This window comes from Syngnathoides biaculeatus, chromosome 18 (genome assembly GCF_019802595.1).
Source record: "Syngnathoides biaculeatus isolate LvHL_M chromosome 18, ASM1980259v1, whole genome shotgun sequence".
NCBI classification, from domain to species: Eukaryota; Metazoa; Chordata; class Actinopteri; order Syngnathiformes; family Syngnathidae; genus Syngnathoides; species Syngnathoides biaculeatus.
Genome location: NC_084657.1, coordinates 12,653,038 through 12,671,875, shown reverse-complemented (window position 1 = coordinate 12,671,875; position 18,838 = coordinate 12,653,038). Strand labels below are relative to the sequence as shown.

Sequence of the window (18,838 nt, the reverse complement as noted above, 5' to 3'; positions counted from 1 at the left end):
AACAAAAATCAATTAAACTAATTAGCACCTTTCCTTTTAATTTTTTTTGTTTGGTACCCGGGCCTTCCAGGGGGATTTACTGATCTTAATCCATCTTAATACCACAACTATCACATTGCAATTATCGAAACCATGGATATGATAGAGAAGCGCAATATAAGTGCATGAAACTGTGCCATGTACATCATCTGAAGTAGGGCAGACTCGATATTTATCCGACAACATGACAAAACCATAAAAAAATTACACACCATACTAACCAGAAATAGAAATTAAACAAAATAAAGAGCGGGAAGGGAAGGTCCCACAGAGCATGAGAATATATAGCATGGACGTGAGTGCCGTTGGATGCTCTGTATAAGCATTCAAAAATAGATATTAAAATGAAAACTATATACATTATTCACTTCAATGTCTGCACGAAAAAATAAATATGGGGGGCGAGCTCGTCATCCGTGCGTAAAGATGCGGAAGTGTCATTTCGACATCCAAGTTGTCGCCATATTGGCTGTGTCTACTGTTCGTGACGTCACCCTGGACATTGGCCATCGAAAACACGCTGTGGCCCCCAATGTGGGAGCCGAACACGCCCCTTCTGACACGGAGGCTCTTTTCAAAGAGGAGAACATCTCACAACTGAGTGAAGTGACCGGGGCAATATTTAGATGATATGTGGATCACTTCTAACTAACGACAGACTCCCAGACGGTATGTATGAGCCAGCCCGGCCAAAGCGGACACAGCGCCGACGGGCGCATCGACATTTAGCACCTCTGACGTACGGACACGGATCTTTTGTTACGTTCTGAAAGGATTACGTCCTCCCCCCCCCCAACTATTGTTTTTTTTTTTTTTTTTTAGCAGCTCTATACACACACCTACTTGTCATTTGGAACGCACCAAGAACTCGTCTTTGCACCCGAGCAATCCATTTTTAAACGACGAACCGGGTCTCTTGGAAACTTATGAAGGGTAAATCCATCCTCCCGAGTGTTCGAGCAATATCCAGCAATGCAATGAGCCGGCATTTTGACTAACACAAAGGAACAAAGAGCTACCTGCCCGCAGGTAAAACTAATAGAAACAAACGAGTCCGCTTGAGTGCGCTACTACCCTGTACGTCACTTCCTGCTTCTTCTCAAAAACAAATCCCGAGAGGATTTTCATGGCGGGAATTACAAAAAGCCATACACGTCAAAATCATGTTTTGTGGTGAAAAAAACGGATGGGTCTATTCCGGCTGCCTTTTTTTTTCTTCTTCCATTAATAACATACTAAAAATCATGCATTTCATGACAGTGGCCCTTTAAGTAGCAGTTGTTTAAAGAATTATAGTAATTATAAATTATTGTTATTGTGAGTCATCTGCCGGTGACGTTTTAGATTATATGTTAGTATTAAGATAGCGGATTTTCGTTTCAAAAACCTGGAGGATGATGCGTTTGTTGCACATTTAAGTGTTTTTGTAATGTTTCATTAAAAAAAAAAAAAGAAATATCTTTGTCAAGTTACAAGGAAGACGCTAAAATAGAAGTCTGGATTTTTACTCTGTGCTCGTTCTTTTGCTGGTCAAAACGCTAGTGTGAGGAAGTCCCGAAAATACGCCGTATTGACCACATGACTCGAAACGCAAACAAAAATTTAAAAATTTAAATAAAAGAAAAAAAGCTCAGCGCTAAGGCGCAACAATGACATGAGGTAATGTTAGAACGTGTGTGATTTTCTCCTTGTGTCACGTGACCAGCAAAAGATAAAACAGCAAAACTTTACTTTGGCCTCCTATTTTTTTCGCATCATCCAGTCAATTTAGGTCAAACACACATCCGAAACAACAGCTCACATCTTGCCAAATATTTTCAACGAGAAAAAAAAAATGCAATTATTAAAGACAGAAAGAAGATGAGAAAGGAGTAGGCGAAGACAAGCGCAAGTTCGATTCCTGTCCAATCCCAGCGGGAGCAGCCGCACGCAGGTAGTTTATTTCAAAAAGCAAATCCATATTTTCCATTTGGCTGAAAATCCCCTCCCGCCCCCTAATTTTAGTGCTGGACGATGCATGTTTTTTTTTTTTTAAACTCTTGTAACGCTGGCAGAGTCAGAAGCGCTTGAATCATGGGAAGCATACGAAACAACAAAGTCAAATAAAATGGAGAATGATGCAACTGAATTGCGCAAATTAAAAGGTAATATACATAATTATTATACTACTACAAAATGTTTTCATTATTTTAATTAGTTTTTACCTGTGAGGTCATACATAATAAGGAAAAACCATTCTTTAGCAGTTCAAAGGAGGAAATATTTGGCCTGACTTGTGTTTTTAAAAAATGAATAAAGTTTTAACTAATGAATTTATTCATCTAAATAGTTTTATCTGAAATATGAATGCATACTTTTAGTTCATCAGTGAAAGGCACTTATTTTAGATATTTTTTGTTATTAATTTTAGGGTTGAATTCGATCATCTGTCAAGCAATCATTAAAAAAAATAAAATCTCAGTCACTAGCCCTTGTGATAGCTGGGATAGGGTCCAGCACTCCCCGCGACCCTCGTGAGGATAAGCAGCTAAGAAAATGGATGGATCGATAAGGCATCCGCTGACATTTCCCCGACAGGTTTTCCTCTAGGCTGCATTTTTGAAGAGTTGCATTGTCCTTCCTGCCGCAGCTGCAATGTAAGCAGAATTCCGCCGTAATTAATCATAATGAGCTTTGTTCCCGCGAAGCGGCCCCGTCGACGTACCAGGTGAGATCCAAGGCTGCCACGGAGTCCCATCCATCATCGAAACGAATGAAGCCAATATGCAATAAGTTGCAGACTCGTGTCAAACGGTTTGGTGATACAATATGCAGCATCCTGCAAGGACCCCGACGAGCTTTCCGTGAAAATCTTGTGAGTGGGGAAAAGCAACGCTGGTCACAGAAAGGGGAACTCAACATCTGGCCTTGAAAGGGGTTTGACTGACAGATCAGAAACAGGATATGAGATTTTCAATTATACATTTTTGGCCCTGAACACCATCTATTGTGGTCCACAAAAGATTTTCACATTTTTTTCAGGAAAAACTAGTTCATCTTATTCAGGATTATACTGAAGTACAAACTTTATTCCAGTTCCACCGTTAAAAGGCAACCTTCAGTAAATTCCTGGTTTATCCATCTATTTTCTTAGACGCTTATCCTCACGAGGGTCGCGGAAGTGCCGGAGCCAGTCTTAGGTGTCATAAGGCAGGAGACGGAGTAGACCCTGAACTGGTCACCAGCCAATCCAAGGGCACATGGTGACAAACACCCGCACACTCACACCTCGGGGCAATTTAGAGTGTCCAATGCATGTTGCATGTTTTTGAGATGTGGGAGGAAACCAGAGTTCCCGGAGGAAACCCAAACAGGCACGGGGAGAACGTGCAAACTCCACACAGGTGAGGCCGGGATCGAACCCTGGACCTCGGAACTGTGAGGCCAACGCTTTAACAGTTGCGCCGCTGAAAGTGACATGTTATGGAAAATTGATATTTCGTGAATTTGACTATTCACAGATGACACATCAGTCTTAGTCTCGCTTGCTTGCTAATGCCTCTGTGGGTTTTTAATGTGTAATAAATGAACTATTGAAATCAGTCGTTTATAGGTTTGCTTAATGAATGGGTACATGCGAGATGCTGTCATCAGGCAGGAGGCGGGGTAGACCCTGAACTGGTCGCCAGCCAATCGCAGGGCACATCAAGACAAACGGCCGCACTCACAATCACACCAATTTAGAGTGTCCAATTAATGTTGCATGTTTTTGGATATGGGAGGAAACTGGAGTGCCCAGAGAAAAGCCACGCAAGTACGGGAAGAACATGGAAACTCCACACAGGCGGTTCTGGGTTTGAACCCTTTCCAGCTGATCCACCGTACCGTCAATTCCTGGTTTATTCCCACCTTTTGAAAACTCCACTCTCAAGTCCAAATCTCAAGTCTTAGTATTTATTTTATGTTTTTCTTTCCTGTCAAACCAAGTCATCAAAAAAGAGTGATTCAAGTCCACACGAGTCCAAGTCCCAATGCCAGGTGTTCCCACGCCTGCTCGCGCCGCCCCCGACGACCTTGGACAATCCGCATGCCGACGACAACAAAGCGACAGTTGTCCCGCGCGCTTCGAGAGCCGGAAGAGCTTCAAATTGAAAGCGACAAGGGTGCGCACGGAGACAAGCCCGACAGGTTAATGATCACTGCGCCACCTCGGGACCCCTGCCATCTGCTGGCCGTGTAATGAAAGCCACACCCCCCCTCCACACACGCACTTTCCCGCCCTGTGAGGCTCGCGAGGTAATTTGCCGACCAGGACGACGGGAACACGGGGAGGGTGCTGATGGAAAGCCAGAGGTGTGGTGCGGCGCAGCGCTGCGCCGGTTTGCCGTTAATTATGAGCTACGGGTGGTGGCGACACTAACGAGCGCCGCCGAGGTTGCGCGGCATGACGGGCGGGTGGGGGGGTGTTTTACAAGTTTTAACGAGGGGGGACGGCGGAGGTGAAGAATGCCCTAAAAACTGCATGACTTCTTCTACAATGATTGCTTCCTGCTGAATTAGACAAAAATTCAAATATTCTTCCATAATACGACGCATCCTTCATGTCGAGTTTCAAATCTACTCCTTATTAAGAAGACTTCAGTGTTCAAGTATTTTCCATTGCATGCTCCATATTTTTGTGTTGCTGCTTTTGTGCAATTTTGAGTTTGAACGTTTGTCATTAATATGACATCTACGATGATGCTAAATTTCATTAGCCTGTGCATGCTCTCTCACATTATAAGTTAGCATTGAGCTAGCAGACTTTGCTTTTGAATTCAAACATGACTCGCTCCAGCCACAAAAATGGCAACTTTCAGTTCTTTACAACAGATGGAATGATTTAAAACTCTACGTTACGCATAATAATTTGAAAGTGTGACCATTGGGAGGCGTGTTGAAAAGCATTCAAATGATAAGCGTTGATGGCTTGAAAATACTGCTGACTTTTTGCTACAATCAGGGAAAAATATAGTTTGCATAATCATTTGGAACAAGTTAGCATGAATTTAGCATACTTTCATTGGACTTGCTATTATTTTGACTGAAGATTTTGGCATGGAAATACATATCCATCCATTTTCTTAGCCGCTTATCCTCACAAGGGTCACAGGAGTGCTGGATCCTATCCCAGCTGTCAACGGGCAGGAGGAGGGGTACACCCTGAACTTGTTGCCATGGAGATAGACAGACAACAGTCGCACTCACAAATCATACCTAAACTCCACACGGGGAGTGCAGGGATTGAATCGGGTCCTCATAGCTGTGAGGCCAACGCTTTCCAGCTGCTCCACCGTGCCGCCTGTCATATCCATATCTTTACTGTCAAGTTCAACAAGAAGTGACAAACAGCTGGAAGCAAGCACACGTTGCCTTTTATTTGGAGAACTGCGTGAACAAAAGTCTTTGTTTTGGTTTACCGACGAGAGGCCTCAGTATGTACCGGTGACATTTTCCGCTTCTTACGTCCTGGATTGCATCAACAAAAACTGCGGCTTCTTTTGATCCATTTTCGATCCCAAACACTACAGCTTCGTATCCCCGAGGACCCACGATGCAATCTGTCTAAACCACCTCGACAAAACTGCCTTTTTTTTTTCCCACCGCAACCCCGTCACTGCGCTCCAATGGAGGACGCCAAATACAGCGGCAGGGAAGCGCCGCTCTCCATTTTTGTTCCCGTCAGGGAGTTTTGCCAGAAAGACGGATGATGAATCGCAGCAGACAAAAGCGAGTCAATGAAACAGAGCCGAGAGGGTTGACATTAAAGAACTCCCGGGAAAATTACATTTTCGATGCAGACTAGGGTCCCGCACCGCTAGCCGAGCATTCCCAGTGGGCGAGCCCCGATAATGGCGAAGTACAGGTGGGTTCCTTGGGGGGGGTCGCCGGTACACCTCTTAAGGCACACACTTGGTTCAGCTTTGTAGTTGACTTATGATTGTTTTGTGCTTTATGCTGAGTCAGTAACTTCCCTGCTGTGCTCCACCCTCACACACACAAAAAAAGTTGATTTTTTTTGCAATTTACCGTCATCAAGCTATCGAGTTTAGTGTGGAAATTTGGCAGAAAGTGGACAAAAACTAGAGGACAGGTTTGTCTGACAGATTGAGAAAATGAGACGCAAAGGGACTTTTCAGGCATCTCTGTCTAGTTTTAAAAATGCAAAATTGTCAGACTAAATCATTTTACGAGAGTTACTTACTAACGTTGTAATATTACGTGGAAAAAAAAAACTGTTACCAGTCATAATAGTACAAAAAGTGTTTGCATTCTGGAAATGGAGTCATTTGACAAGATAAAGTTCATATTTAGATAAAGTAAAAACAATTCTGAAAATCAGATCCCGATTTATTGATCTACTGAAGTTAGTAGAAGACGAAAGAGCAAATTAAATGATTAATTATCTATAATATAATATATATAATAAACATAATATATTAATAATACATAAGAATAATATAATATAATATATACAATTAAAATGTGAAATATTTAGTATTACCAGAATATTTCCAAGATAAAAAAACTGGAGTAAAATTACAATGGTAATCTTACTTTAGAGAGTAATGTCAAAAGATTGTCACAATTTTGAGAGGAAGGAGTAAAGTTACAATTAAAGGAATTAATATTGTAAAGTTTCACAAAGAAAAATTCAATGAAAAAAATGCTGTTAAATAAAAAAAATTAGATAGTTGTAATATTACAAAAGTATTTAAACATTTTTATGTCATCAAATAATGAGAATAATTACATTTTCGCGAGGGAAAAGTAATCACTGTATAAGAATAACGCTACAAAAAAATATATACATATACAAATATTTTGGCATCAACACTGCTTGCTTGCTCTTCAGATTTAAACAGAGCAAAAATTCCTTCCAGCTGTTGAAAAATAATTGTATTAGAATGTATGAATATTTCATACACTAAAATGTTTTACGTAAGAGAAAATTCCAACTAACCCAATTTAACTCATTTGCATTGCCAACGCCCAACCAAGACTTTGCCAGTATTCAACGCTGAATAAACATGCCATCATAGCCAATCCCAAATTAGCATTTTGATGCAATTATTCATTAGCGTAGGCAGGGAGGGATGGACGGATGAATGTATTCCCGTCTGGAGCCACTTGCTAACTTAAGTCACGTGACCCAACACAAATTGGGGCGCTGCAACACGAGCATTGAAAAAAAAAAAAAAAAAAAAGTGCGCTTCAGGGTAACGTCAGCGTAATTTAGCTGTGGGACTCATTTATACCATTTTACATGTTTGAGTTTGGCCGGCAGGGAAATGACACGCTGCTGTGATTCATGCCGTATGCTCGCCGTCGCATGATACTACATCATATCCATCCCCCTCGCTCAACCCACACACGCAAAAAACATGTTGGAGAAGTATTACATAAATCCGCCTAATTCCCGTAACAATTCAAAAACAAGGGGATAACAAAAGATTGACTTGGTTGTTTTAAATTCATATTTCATAGGCAGAGAGACTTTTGGAAAAGATCACACACAGGAACGCAAGCACAAAGTTGGCTTAGGCGGAGGGATGTCCATTTTCACTCAGGGGTGTACTCATTTTTGTTGCCAGTGGATTAGGCAATTGCAGGGCATTGAATTCTTTTTGAGCGAACAGTAAATTGAAATCGTTTTACAAACTGTAGACTGACGACATTTACGCAGTGTCATTTCCTCCCCCAGTTTCATCAAAAATGGATGTGAAAGTATGTGAATAATTGACACCCCCGCAATACAAACAAAATAATCAGCAAAGCATCAACGCCATGCATCTAGCATGTACCCATTCATGAACGGAACCTATAAAACAACTAATTTCAGTCGTTCACTTATTAAACATTAAAAACCTCCCGGGGGCACCTTAGTGGCATTCACAAGCATGCTAGACTAAGAAACCCATGTGTGTGAACAGTCAAATTCCCCAATTATCAATTTTCCATAACATGTCACTTTCAGTGGCACAACTGTAAAGCGTCGGCCTCACAGTTCTGATGTCCAGGGTTCGATCCTGGCCTTGCCTTTGTGGAGTTGAGGTCTCCATGTGCCTGAGTGGGTTTTCTCCGGGCACTCCGGTTTCCTTCCACATCCCAAAAACATGCAACATGCATTGGACACTCTAAATTGCCCCTAGGTGTGACTGTGCGGGTGTTTGTCACCATGTGCCCTCGGATTGGCTGGCAACCAGTTCAGCGTGTACCCTGCCTCCTGCCCATTGAGAGCTGGGACAGGCTCCAGCAATGCCCGTGACCCTTGTGAGGATAGGCGGCTAAGAAAATGGATGGATGGATGTCACTTTCAGCAGGGAAGTAGTGCTCAAAGTTTCTAAGTTCATGAAACAATGACATCTTGGCGTAAAATAAACAGCCGAGCTACAAGGATCTTCCGGCACGAGCGTTTTGCACCCAACTACATTTTCGAGCCAGTCCAACCGACCGAAGCGCCCACGGAACGGCTTTTCTTTAAATGTTTTCGTTGACTGATCCAAAACGGCGGCGAAGAGCCAGGTGAGGAGGAAGCGACGCTTGCAACAAGAGCAGAGATCACAGTTGGGAGCTCGTATCCACGCGTGCACGATGTTGACCCAAGAGGCCAATGAATCATTTAAAGAGATGAGAGAATGACAAACACCGCAACAGTTAGTGTCAATAAGCTTAGAAAAAAAATGCTTACTCATTTTTCTCATTTTAATATTTTATATTTCTTCTTTTTTAAAGTCATTGTTGATTTTGAAGCAGTAAAGCTGAAAACATTACAAAACTCCATTTGCAAAAGTTAATACACTGGCCCCCCACTATTCAGGAAGGCCAGGGACAACGCCTGACCACGAATAGCATAAATCTGTGAATAATTGATGGTCATCGTTTTTGCCATTAAAAAAAAAAAATGCAAATAAGCAGGGGATCAGCCCTGAGCGAATGTCGAACCTCAAATCTGTGTGAGTCTGCCGTTTTGGGAGAAAAAGTAACATTTCAGGTGTTATGCATAGAAGTAATAATATGCCATCCTCTGAAAAACTGTTTTGAGGTGAGCTGCAGCCTATCGATAAGATGAATACTGCATATGCGTGTGTGTGCGGTGCATAAGCTCCATTATCTGTTTGCTCTGCGATGGGCGTCTGTCATGTAAACTAAACAACAACAACAACGTATCCATCAACAGACACGAATTCGCTCAAGCTGCGTCTGTTCACAAAAAAATTTAGGAGGATTTTGTACTCCGTGTCGTGCACGACGCATTAAAATACACTTTAAACAAGCAGATATGATTTCAAATGATTCGTCTTGTGTTGGGCATGACAATCCATTATGGATGGTGGTGTTTATTGACTCAACTGCAAATGGCAAATATTTTAGCAGGGGAGTCTTCATTTTAGAAAAAGAAATTCATTTAGTCAGGCCACATCCTTGTCTAATAAGTGCTTTGCCACCATTTCGTGGGATCTTGGTGCCAAGAAACTATGTTGAAGTGAGTTAATGTCCTTTATTAGGGAAGGAAAAAAAAAAAAACTAGTGCTTTGATACTATCTGTGGCATCACGGTGGCCCAAAAACTAGGTTGAAGTGAGCTGAGGACCTTCCTCTGACAAAAGCAGTGTTTTCCTGACATTTCGTGGCATCTTGGTGCCAAGAAACTATATTGAAGTGAGTTAATGTCCTTCTTTAGGGGGAAAAAAAAAAACTACTGCTTTGATACTGCTCTGTGGTGTCACGGTGCCCCAAAAACTAGGTTGAAGTGAGCTGAGGACTTTCCTTTGACAAAAGCAGTGCTTTTCTGACATTTCGTGGCATCTTGGTGCCAAGAAACTGTATTGAGTGAGTGGCGGAGCTTCGTTTCGACAAAAGTAGTACTTTGCTGCCATTTTGTGGCAAAAGAAAAGTTTTGAAATGGAATCAGTTAACTGATCAAAAGAGAAAGTTTTTTTCCGTGAACTCAGCTGAATTTGCACGTAGCTGGTTCAGCCTGAACCGGTTTGCTGTCTAAAGAAGAAATCCTCACAGACTGACAAACAGGACGACTCTCAGGAGGGTTGGGAAATGCTCGGATCAGGGTCGGGCGGCGATAATGATGATGACGTCGCCTGCGGGTGTGGGGGGAAGGGGTGGGACAATGATAGGCAGCTTATAAATAATGCAGATATTCGTAGGTATTCGTTAGTGTGACATGCTACAGGAGAAACGGTTTCGGGGAAGGTCATTTTCTCCTGCCAGTGCGGAAAGCGAGACTCATGAAAGTCACGCTTGCCGTGGATAAACTTGATCGAATGTTATCAATCAATCCAACTTTGTTCATACATCGCTTCCAACATCAAACGCAACTTAAAGTCCATTACAATAAGACTCATTTTCGTTGTAGTTCGACTGTAGTTATGGTTTCAACTTCGAAACCTGGTATGGCTGCGAAATTATTGCAAAAAGTACCACAATTTTTTTTGCCTCTTTAGTTTTCAAACAAAGTTAAGGAAAACGATTTGCTTAATTTGTTCAACTATTGTTCCATTTATTTTTAAAAATGTGGCTTGATTGGGGGAAAAAAAGGACAAACGTTAAGACAATTTGAAACATGAAGGAGACATGATTTGCATTCACGGGCCACAAAAGATGATGTGGCGGGCCACATCTGGCCCTGGGGCCTTGAGTTTGATATCTGCGCTTTACATGAAATAAAAATCACCCCTCCCACCTCTTGTCCACAAGGACACAAACACGCACATATAAGTGTTAACGAGATCAATAAGCGTGTGGCGAGGTTCATAGAGCATTAAAATATGCAAAACTAATAATGTGGTCGCTATTTGAAGGATTTCATCTGTTGTGGGAGTGGTCCCGAACCAAAGTCCTGCAATAAATGAGGGATTATTCTCATTGTAAACAACCATCCATCCATTTTCTCTGCCACTTATCCTCACAAGGGTCGCGGGGAGTGCTGGAGCCGATCCCAGATGTCAACGGGCAGGAGACGGGGTACACCCCAACCTGGTCGCCAGCCAATCACAGGGCACATAGAAACAGACAAACAACATATCACACCCACATTCACACCTCGGGACAATTTAGAGTGTCCAATCAATGTTGCGTGTTTTTGGGATGTGGAAGGAAACCGGAGTTCCCGGAGAAAACCCTCGCAGGCACGGGGGGAACATGCAAAGCCCACAAGGGCGGGGGCGGGATCGAACCGGGTCCTCAGAACTGTGAGACCTACATTTTACAAGCTGAGCCAGCATGCCGCATCATCGTAAACAGCCCTAAAAATTATTATTAACTGTATTTTTACCATCAGAAAAAAAAATAAAATCACGAACAAGTGGAGACGATAGTGATGATGAAAGAAGTCATCACGCAGCAGTTCTCGGGGACGAAAAGGGAGTTGAATGAAACTGTGACGCTCACGCGCTCGAACAACGTATGGACGCATCTCCAGCGGCCTCATTACCGATTTCCACATCAGCACGAAAGCCTGGGACGTGATGATTTCTTTAATAATTCAACCGCTGTATTTCCCTTCGCTCGGCAAGCAGCTGCTCTGTAAGCAAAAAAGTGTGCGTCGCGCATTGTAGTCTGTGCGGACGGGCGGGTCGGCGTCTGAGCGGCGAATCAGCAGTTAAGCGAGCGCGTCGGGAAACTCAGCTGGAAATCCTTCCTGCGCTCAACGATATTTAAATCTACCGTTAGGAAGATTCGTCTCAGTTAGCCACCCTCTTTATCAAATGCATGTGTAAAGAGAAGGCTGCATTGGAAAAAAAAAAAAAAAAAAATTGAGTAGTATTGTACTGAGTAATGGAGAGTGTGGTAAGGAAGTCAAGAAACGGGTCCAAGCGGGGTGGAACAATTGGCGGAAGGTGTCTGGTGTTCCATGTGACAGACGAGTCTCTGCTAGGATGAAGGGCCTTTATAAAAACAGCGGCGAGGTCGGCCATGATATACGGATTACAGACGGTGGCACTGAAGAAACAACAGGAAGCAGAAATGAAGATGTTGAGGTTCTCGCTCGTAGTGAGCAGGTTGGATAGGATTAGAAATGAACTCTTTAGAGGGACAGCCAAAGTTGGATGTTTTGGAGACAAGGTGAGAGAGAGAAGACTGATGGTTTGGACATGTCCAGAGGAGAGAGACTGAGTATATTCATAGAAGGGTGCTGAGGATGGAGCTGCCAGGCAAAAGAGCGAGAGGAAGACCAAAGAAAAGTTTGATGGATGTTGAGAGGGAGGACATTAGGACAGTGAGTGAGTGAGAGGAAGATGCACGAGATGGGCTTAGATGGAAAAAGATGACATGCTTTTGTGGTGACCCCTAATGGGACAAGCTGAAAGTAAAAGTATTGTATTGAGTATTGTGATTTCTGTCTACTTGTGTTGCTTCCCCCTTTTTGCTCAAACAATCGAGCAGGTTATAACGGTATCCATGCTAATGGTTAGCACGCCAGTAGTGTTTTCCATTGCACGCTAACATTAAGCTAGGGCGTGTCCCTAATTTGTTTGAAATATGCAATTTGTAATTGATTTTGTGTCATGTTTAGTTTGACAGCAAAGACATGGCTGTATTAGACAAAGGTGAAATCATTTTTTTTTGCTCGCATTATTATATTTAAAAACCTGGTGAAGCAGCACATGGCTCAAGGTTATCTTGTATATTTGTGATCACGAGAGGATACGTTTTTCCTCAGTGGTTATTTCAGTAATATGTACAAATGTTTTCAGAAGGTTGCGACCTCAGTGCCGCTTTGTGCTGATGGAACACGTCTACATTGTGGATTTGCTCTTGAAAGCATTTCTGTTGTGGCGATAAATGGCCACATAGCCACAGCCATTTCATTTTCGCAATGAAAATAAACGTTGAATTTGAAACAAGCTTTCCACTGGAAAATATGCACACACGTTACAATCGTAAACTATTTGAAGAGGGCTACTTCCAACGTCAGTGTTTAGCTTCACCCTTAATCTCGTTCTTTCAACGTTTCGCAATTTAAAATTCAAGGTTCTTTTATTACACCCTTACCACTTAATGGTGTTTTGACTCTGCGTTAAACGCGGGGACTCGACACCCAACATCAGAGCAAATCAAATTTTACACTTCTATATGAGTTTTTATAGGAAAAACAGAATAGATTCAGCATGAAATTGGCTTTCGAGGATTTTGGAACCCTAAAAACTTTGCTCAAACGCCGTCTTTCCTTTCCCACCCTACATTAGAACCAAAATTTACCAGAGGCTTTCTTTAAACAACCTAGCAACCATAAAATAGGGTAAGATTTCATCTGCACTTCCACAAAATAAAAGTGGGGGAAAAAAATGCCGGCAGCCATTGCTCAACATTTTGGTAGACAAACGCTGAGAGCGATGAGCTTGCTGATATTTGAAGACAAGTTTTAACCAGGAAAAAGTTGTAGATCTTGAACTGGAGTGGAATAAAAATATGGTTGCAGATATCTGTAAGTCACTGGCAGATAACCTGCAAATGAATGTTCAACATCTGAAATGAAAAAAAAAAAAACAAAAAAAAAAGAAAACCACGTGGCTTGCAAAAGCGACCTCGGCAAAATGATTTCGCTGCAATACAGTCGCAGTTCTTTGAATAAAAAGTCCAAATATCCAATCACGTACAGTAATTACGACTGGTCAGAAAGACGCGGAAATCTTCAATTTCAATTCCAAATGGTTTTTTTTTTTCTTCTTTTCAAGCTTTTGTCGTACGTTTCACACTTTTTCAAGCTTTTAAAGGGTAAAGTGAATAAATGCTAGCATGAAAGCGCCTATCAAGGATTTCTAAAAAGCTTTTACCGTTGGAAAGACGAATAGCCTTGACACAAACCAGGACCGGACGCGAAACGTTTTGGTCCAGAGACTCTGATCTCTCACTTTCCGAGCTTTATTCTTGCTAAAATAGACCATTTCTCAGATGATCGGCTGCCACAAAAATACAAAGTGCCAGCGGCAGCGGCCTCGCTCTGCTCTCTTCAGAGAATTTTCATCATGAAGCGTTTCTTAAAAGAAGCAGCACTTCTTCAACAATAGGAACAATGGCGGGATGGTGGGGGTCTTGAAGATATCCTAAAACGGTGCGTCTGTAACTCTTCAAGGAAAAGGTCAGAATGCTAAATAATTTGCTCCGTGAGAGAAACGCGTGGTGGTCAGCGGACCGAACAATTAATTAGTGGCAGTGTGACATCACATATGTACCAATTATAATAAAGCCCCATGGGAGGACTCTTCAGGCGCCCATTATTCTGCAGGAAGGCACGTAGGGGGAGTGCATTAAAATGACAGAAGGCGTTTTCTTTTTTTATTTTTGGCTCCTTTATCGGTCGTCACAGAGCTATTTTTAATCAACGCGTGGAAAAAGGAGGATGTATAAGAGAAGGTCAGAGGATGGGGAGCGGCTTCTGTTCTGGGCCAAAATCAGCTGCCGTTATTTCCAGCCCAGACTCATATGCAAAAACCACCACTCATTTTCCTTTCTTCACCATCACTGTCAAAACGGAGAGGGCGAAACTGAATCCCGCAAAGTTGTCAAAAACTGCAAAACTTTCAGAAAACTCTTTTTCAATATGCAGTCTCAAAAAAAACAAACAACCGCCTCCCTCTTAAATATTATAACAAGGGGCTTACTGAGGAGTTTTGACCTCTCCGTGTTTAATTAATTTGCCATACGTCCCCCAGGCAGGAAAGTCGCATGGACCAGAAAGAGCTGCCCATTGTTCAGGGAATTGAAGCAAAAGCCGTGCCATTGAGTTCTATTAAAAAAAAAAAAAAAAAAAAAAAAAAAGAGGTTTTACGAGGTTGTGACAGATGAAGGGCATTTGCATTCATTTCAATGACAAAATGGGATTTCTGCAGCAAGGGACTGGACCCAAATGCAGGACTCCGAGACAAGGGCATGATGTTGCGAGTGGTTTTACTGCAAACTGAAGTAATACACGGCTAAGTAGTCCGAGAAGGCAGAGGCACAAAAAAACGCAAGGCTAAAGGCAAGGTCCAAAAAAGTGAAACAAGGTCTGATGGCTATGAGGCAAAACTTGGAAACGTGAACAAGAGTATAGGGGCACAGGATCACTGCTACACAAGGCTTGCGTACTCATGCACGATAGGAGTATCCAATACACAGTAACGCAACGAACTGGCAAATGCAGAAGACACACTCAAGGCTTAAATGCCTGGTCTAATAAGCGCCCACACGGCGTAGGTGTCGGATTTTTGCCAGAGGCAGCTCCGCCCAGGGCAGTGCCACGGGGCCGTCCCCCTGACAGATTTCAGAAACAGAAACAGAAGTAATGTGTTGTTTTCAAATGAATGTTTTGAGTTACAAAGAGAGTCATGGGACGCATTACAGCCATAACTCAAAACTCCACTCTAGAATATATTTGTATTATACACTATTACACACAACATACAACCTTTTGTTGTTGTTGGATTAACCAACCCATGTTGTACTGTTGGTTATGTAGAATATCGCAAAACTTCGACCAAACCTACTTTAGCATTTTTCACTTCCCAGCACATAGTCACATCAATATTTACCAAAAGCTTTCTTTCGTCATCTAGTCGGTAAAAGTTTCCTTCCACTTCCATTGAGCAAAACGTTTTTGACTCACGAAATAAAAAAAAATAAAAAAAACCCTCGGCGGCTTTGTCGCCGGAACGCTTTTAGGAAGACGGCGATAAAATATGAAGCGGGAACTCGGGGAAAAAGTATGAAAAAACAAAAAACAAAAAAAAAGTCGGATCCTGGAAACATGGACACCGCTCTGAGGCATTTGTGCTCGCGTGGCGAAAAGTTGCCCCAGACACGCCAAGTAAATATTAAACCCAGGAGATATGGGTGGGTGTGCGGAAAAAGGTATTACTTTCTCCACCATCAAACATCGTGATACTTCAAATCGATGGAAGTAATGCAGCATTTTACTACAGATTATAGCTTTACAGTATGAGTTTTACAATAGGGTGGAGCCCGCCTCCCTCGCCAGAAGTCAGATGGGATGGCCTCCAATGAACCAGAAACAGAGTTGAACCACCGAAGAAAATGAAAAGTCATGACGGACGCCTCGAGACATTTCGAATCAACCACCGATTTCATGCAATTGAGAGACTTAAAATTAATATTAAAAGCATGACTAAATTTTTTTTGCCAAGGTGTAGATTGAGAACTCCGAATTCCGAACGAATGCACTTATAATTCTTCTCGTGTTTGGCGAGGAGAATTCCAGTCGCTGTTGTTCGGCTAAATGCTCCCAAGGTGTCATCGAGACCACACGGTTTAGTTTTTTCCCCCGAATTTGCATACATGCGCAATTGAATTTGAACACTTTCTTCCAGGGAAGTGGCGACGACATGTGGAAGTGAAGCCCCAGCGTAGTTCCTTGACACCGCTACGGCAACAAATGGGTGCCATTTGACTGGCAGCGGAATACTAATGGCAGATAAGCGGGGAAACATTCTCAATGTCTTTTAGGGTTACCAGCAGTAAACACAATTGCAGCATCCAACATATGCTAAATGCTTTTGCCAGTTCAATCTCTACTTTTTTTTGTGTGTGTGTTTACACCATAAAACGAAGCCCGATAGAGCCACGCTTACAAATCTAGCAGATGTGACAGATTTGGATATTGCCCCTGCTGGTTTGATTTCAATAAATCCCTTTTTATTTATTTTTTTGCCTCGGGAGGCACCTGAGAAATCTCTTTTTCGTGCCTGGGTGAGATGACTACGCCGCAGTGCATTGGCGCCTTTGGCTTTATTCACTGGAGAGGCCGTTTGCTGCCCGGTTACGAGGCGGCAACTAATTATTTCAATGACGTCGAATTGGCCGGCAGCTCGACCGCACGACAAGGCACCGCGCGCGGCGGCTCCATCGCCGCAATATTCACTCTCTGGTGATTCAAACCATCATTCCGGAGTGAATTTTATGCCCCTGATGGTGGCAATAATGGATATAATTGAGACAGTTTTGTCTCTGCAGGCACTCTGAAGATTAAAAACAGAATGCCTCTGAATGCAATTTGTGTTTGTCCCACTTGGAAAGCGGTAAGGACTGGTCCAAAAAGATAGAAAATCGTCAAAAGTACAAATGGGCAGTTAAAGAGGGGAAAAGGTTAAGTGTACACTTCAGCCTCAGCATGGACTCAATTCATCAGAAGTGGGAAAACGACCTGTCCTTGCCGCTGAAAATGACTATTTATACGCGCACCTAATAAATGAGGGTGCACATATGAACTCGAGTGTCGAATGAATACTATTCAACTCATCAATAGAGCGCTCTGACAATTCTTCTCAAAACACTATTTCAGGGTTGAACCGACGACCAAATTTTCTGCACTACATGGTGCAATTAAAAGCCCTTAATTTTCTCAAAAATCAGCGATGCGCCTTTTGTGGATGGAGTTCCAAAATCTAATATTGTCCGACTTTAAGCGCTCTGTATGACCATTTTCCGCTGACACACTGACGTAACGCGCACACTGCGTACATTAGCAGCGAAAAACCAATCAGACAAAATTACGCAATACGTACGCTTATCTCCGGTAGGTTTGCTACCCGGTATGCTGCCAAACAACATTTATGGCTATCAGTTTCTGTGATTGTAAACGGTAATGGCGGAGCCGCAAAAGAATCCAACATCTATTGTGTTGATGTGGAGGAATCGAGAAAATGAACTACACCAAGATACGAAGAAGAAATAGCTTTTGCGGGAACAAAGCGAGGCGGCCACGGTAAGAAAAGTTACATGGACAAGCGATTATTGAACAAAAAACAGCCGGGAGAAGCGTCTCTGCAGTCAGCATTTGACTGAAGGCAATAACGTTAGCACAAGACATGAAGATCGAACTCTTTCAAGGAGGTCCGTAATGGTGCAGCAACTGCCAGCGGATTACAAAGAAAAAATATAATGTGAATGTATTGATAAACAGTCGAATAAAGTTGAATTAAACTCAGATTTGAGTATTACCTTTTTTTTTGTTTAGCGTGTTTTAGCATGCGCCCTATAATATGTATAATAAGCCTTACGTATGCATCAAACGGCCGGACCAAACTAACTTTACCAAACTGCTCCTTGTTGGAAATACAAGACTATTTCGGTACCAGACCCGGTATCTGGTCCCCTTCTTGAAGTGAAATTCTGTAATGTAAGCTATCAGCTGCATATCTCCCAAGTGGAAGGATTTTTATTTTATTTTATTTTTTTTTTTTTTTTTTTTTTTAAAAAGGTACCACAAAAGAGGGGGGGAAAAAAAAAAAAGAATAGCTTACCTCAGCGTGCGAGTGTGCTGACGCGGCGTCCGGCGGGCTTTCCGTAATCACCTGAGACGAAGCGGTAGAGCGATCCGGGCGGGCCGCCGCTGAACTGATCATCCTCTTAGGGGCCACATGGTCATTATGACTCTTCCGCCGTCCACCGCCGCTTGTCTCCAGTCGTCATCGCTTTTGAGGGGGAGAAAGAAAAAAAAACAAAACTAAAAATCACCACAAAAAAGCTTCGGCGGCAGGTTGGCGACTCCCAGAGCGGTCATCGGGCTTGGCGCTTTCCGTGTTAAATGACCGTAATTTAGCCAATTAGCAACGTTGCAGGCGCCACTCGAATATTAGAAAAAGTACAACGGCAATTAGAAAATTAGTCACCGGCGGTGACATTGTTGTGATGACGCTGCTGCATTTGACTATAAAAACAAAAAGTGTGGCATCAGAACTTTTATTGGCTTACTGTTGAATCCACAACCAAAAGTCATGCTGCAGCTATTTTTATATTTTTTTTCCTACAAGGATTTTTCCAAC

The 18,838-nt window shown here is 42.5% G+C and overlaps 1 protein-coding gene across 3 annotated transcripts in view; it reads right to left on the bottom strand.

Moving 5' to 3' along the window:
* sgcd (sarcoglycan, delta (dystrophin-associated glycoprotein)) overlaps positions 1-18,838 on the bottom strand; it is a 141,106-nt gene that overhangs the window by 69,578 nt on the left and 52,690 nt on the right. Inside the window, exon 3 of one of the 3 annotated variants that reach the window (XM_061803392.1) lies at positions 18,317-18,487. In XM_061803392.1, coding sequence (XP_061659376.1) covers positions 18,317-18,418 — 102 coding nt within the window. In that variant the 5' untranslated portion in view covers positions 18,419-18,487. Of the gene's footprint in view, positions 1-18,316; positions 18,488-18,838 lie in introns of those variants that run through there. The other 2 variants (XM_061803393.1, XM_061803394.1) reach the window with 2 other exon arrangements.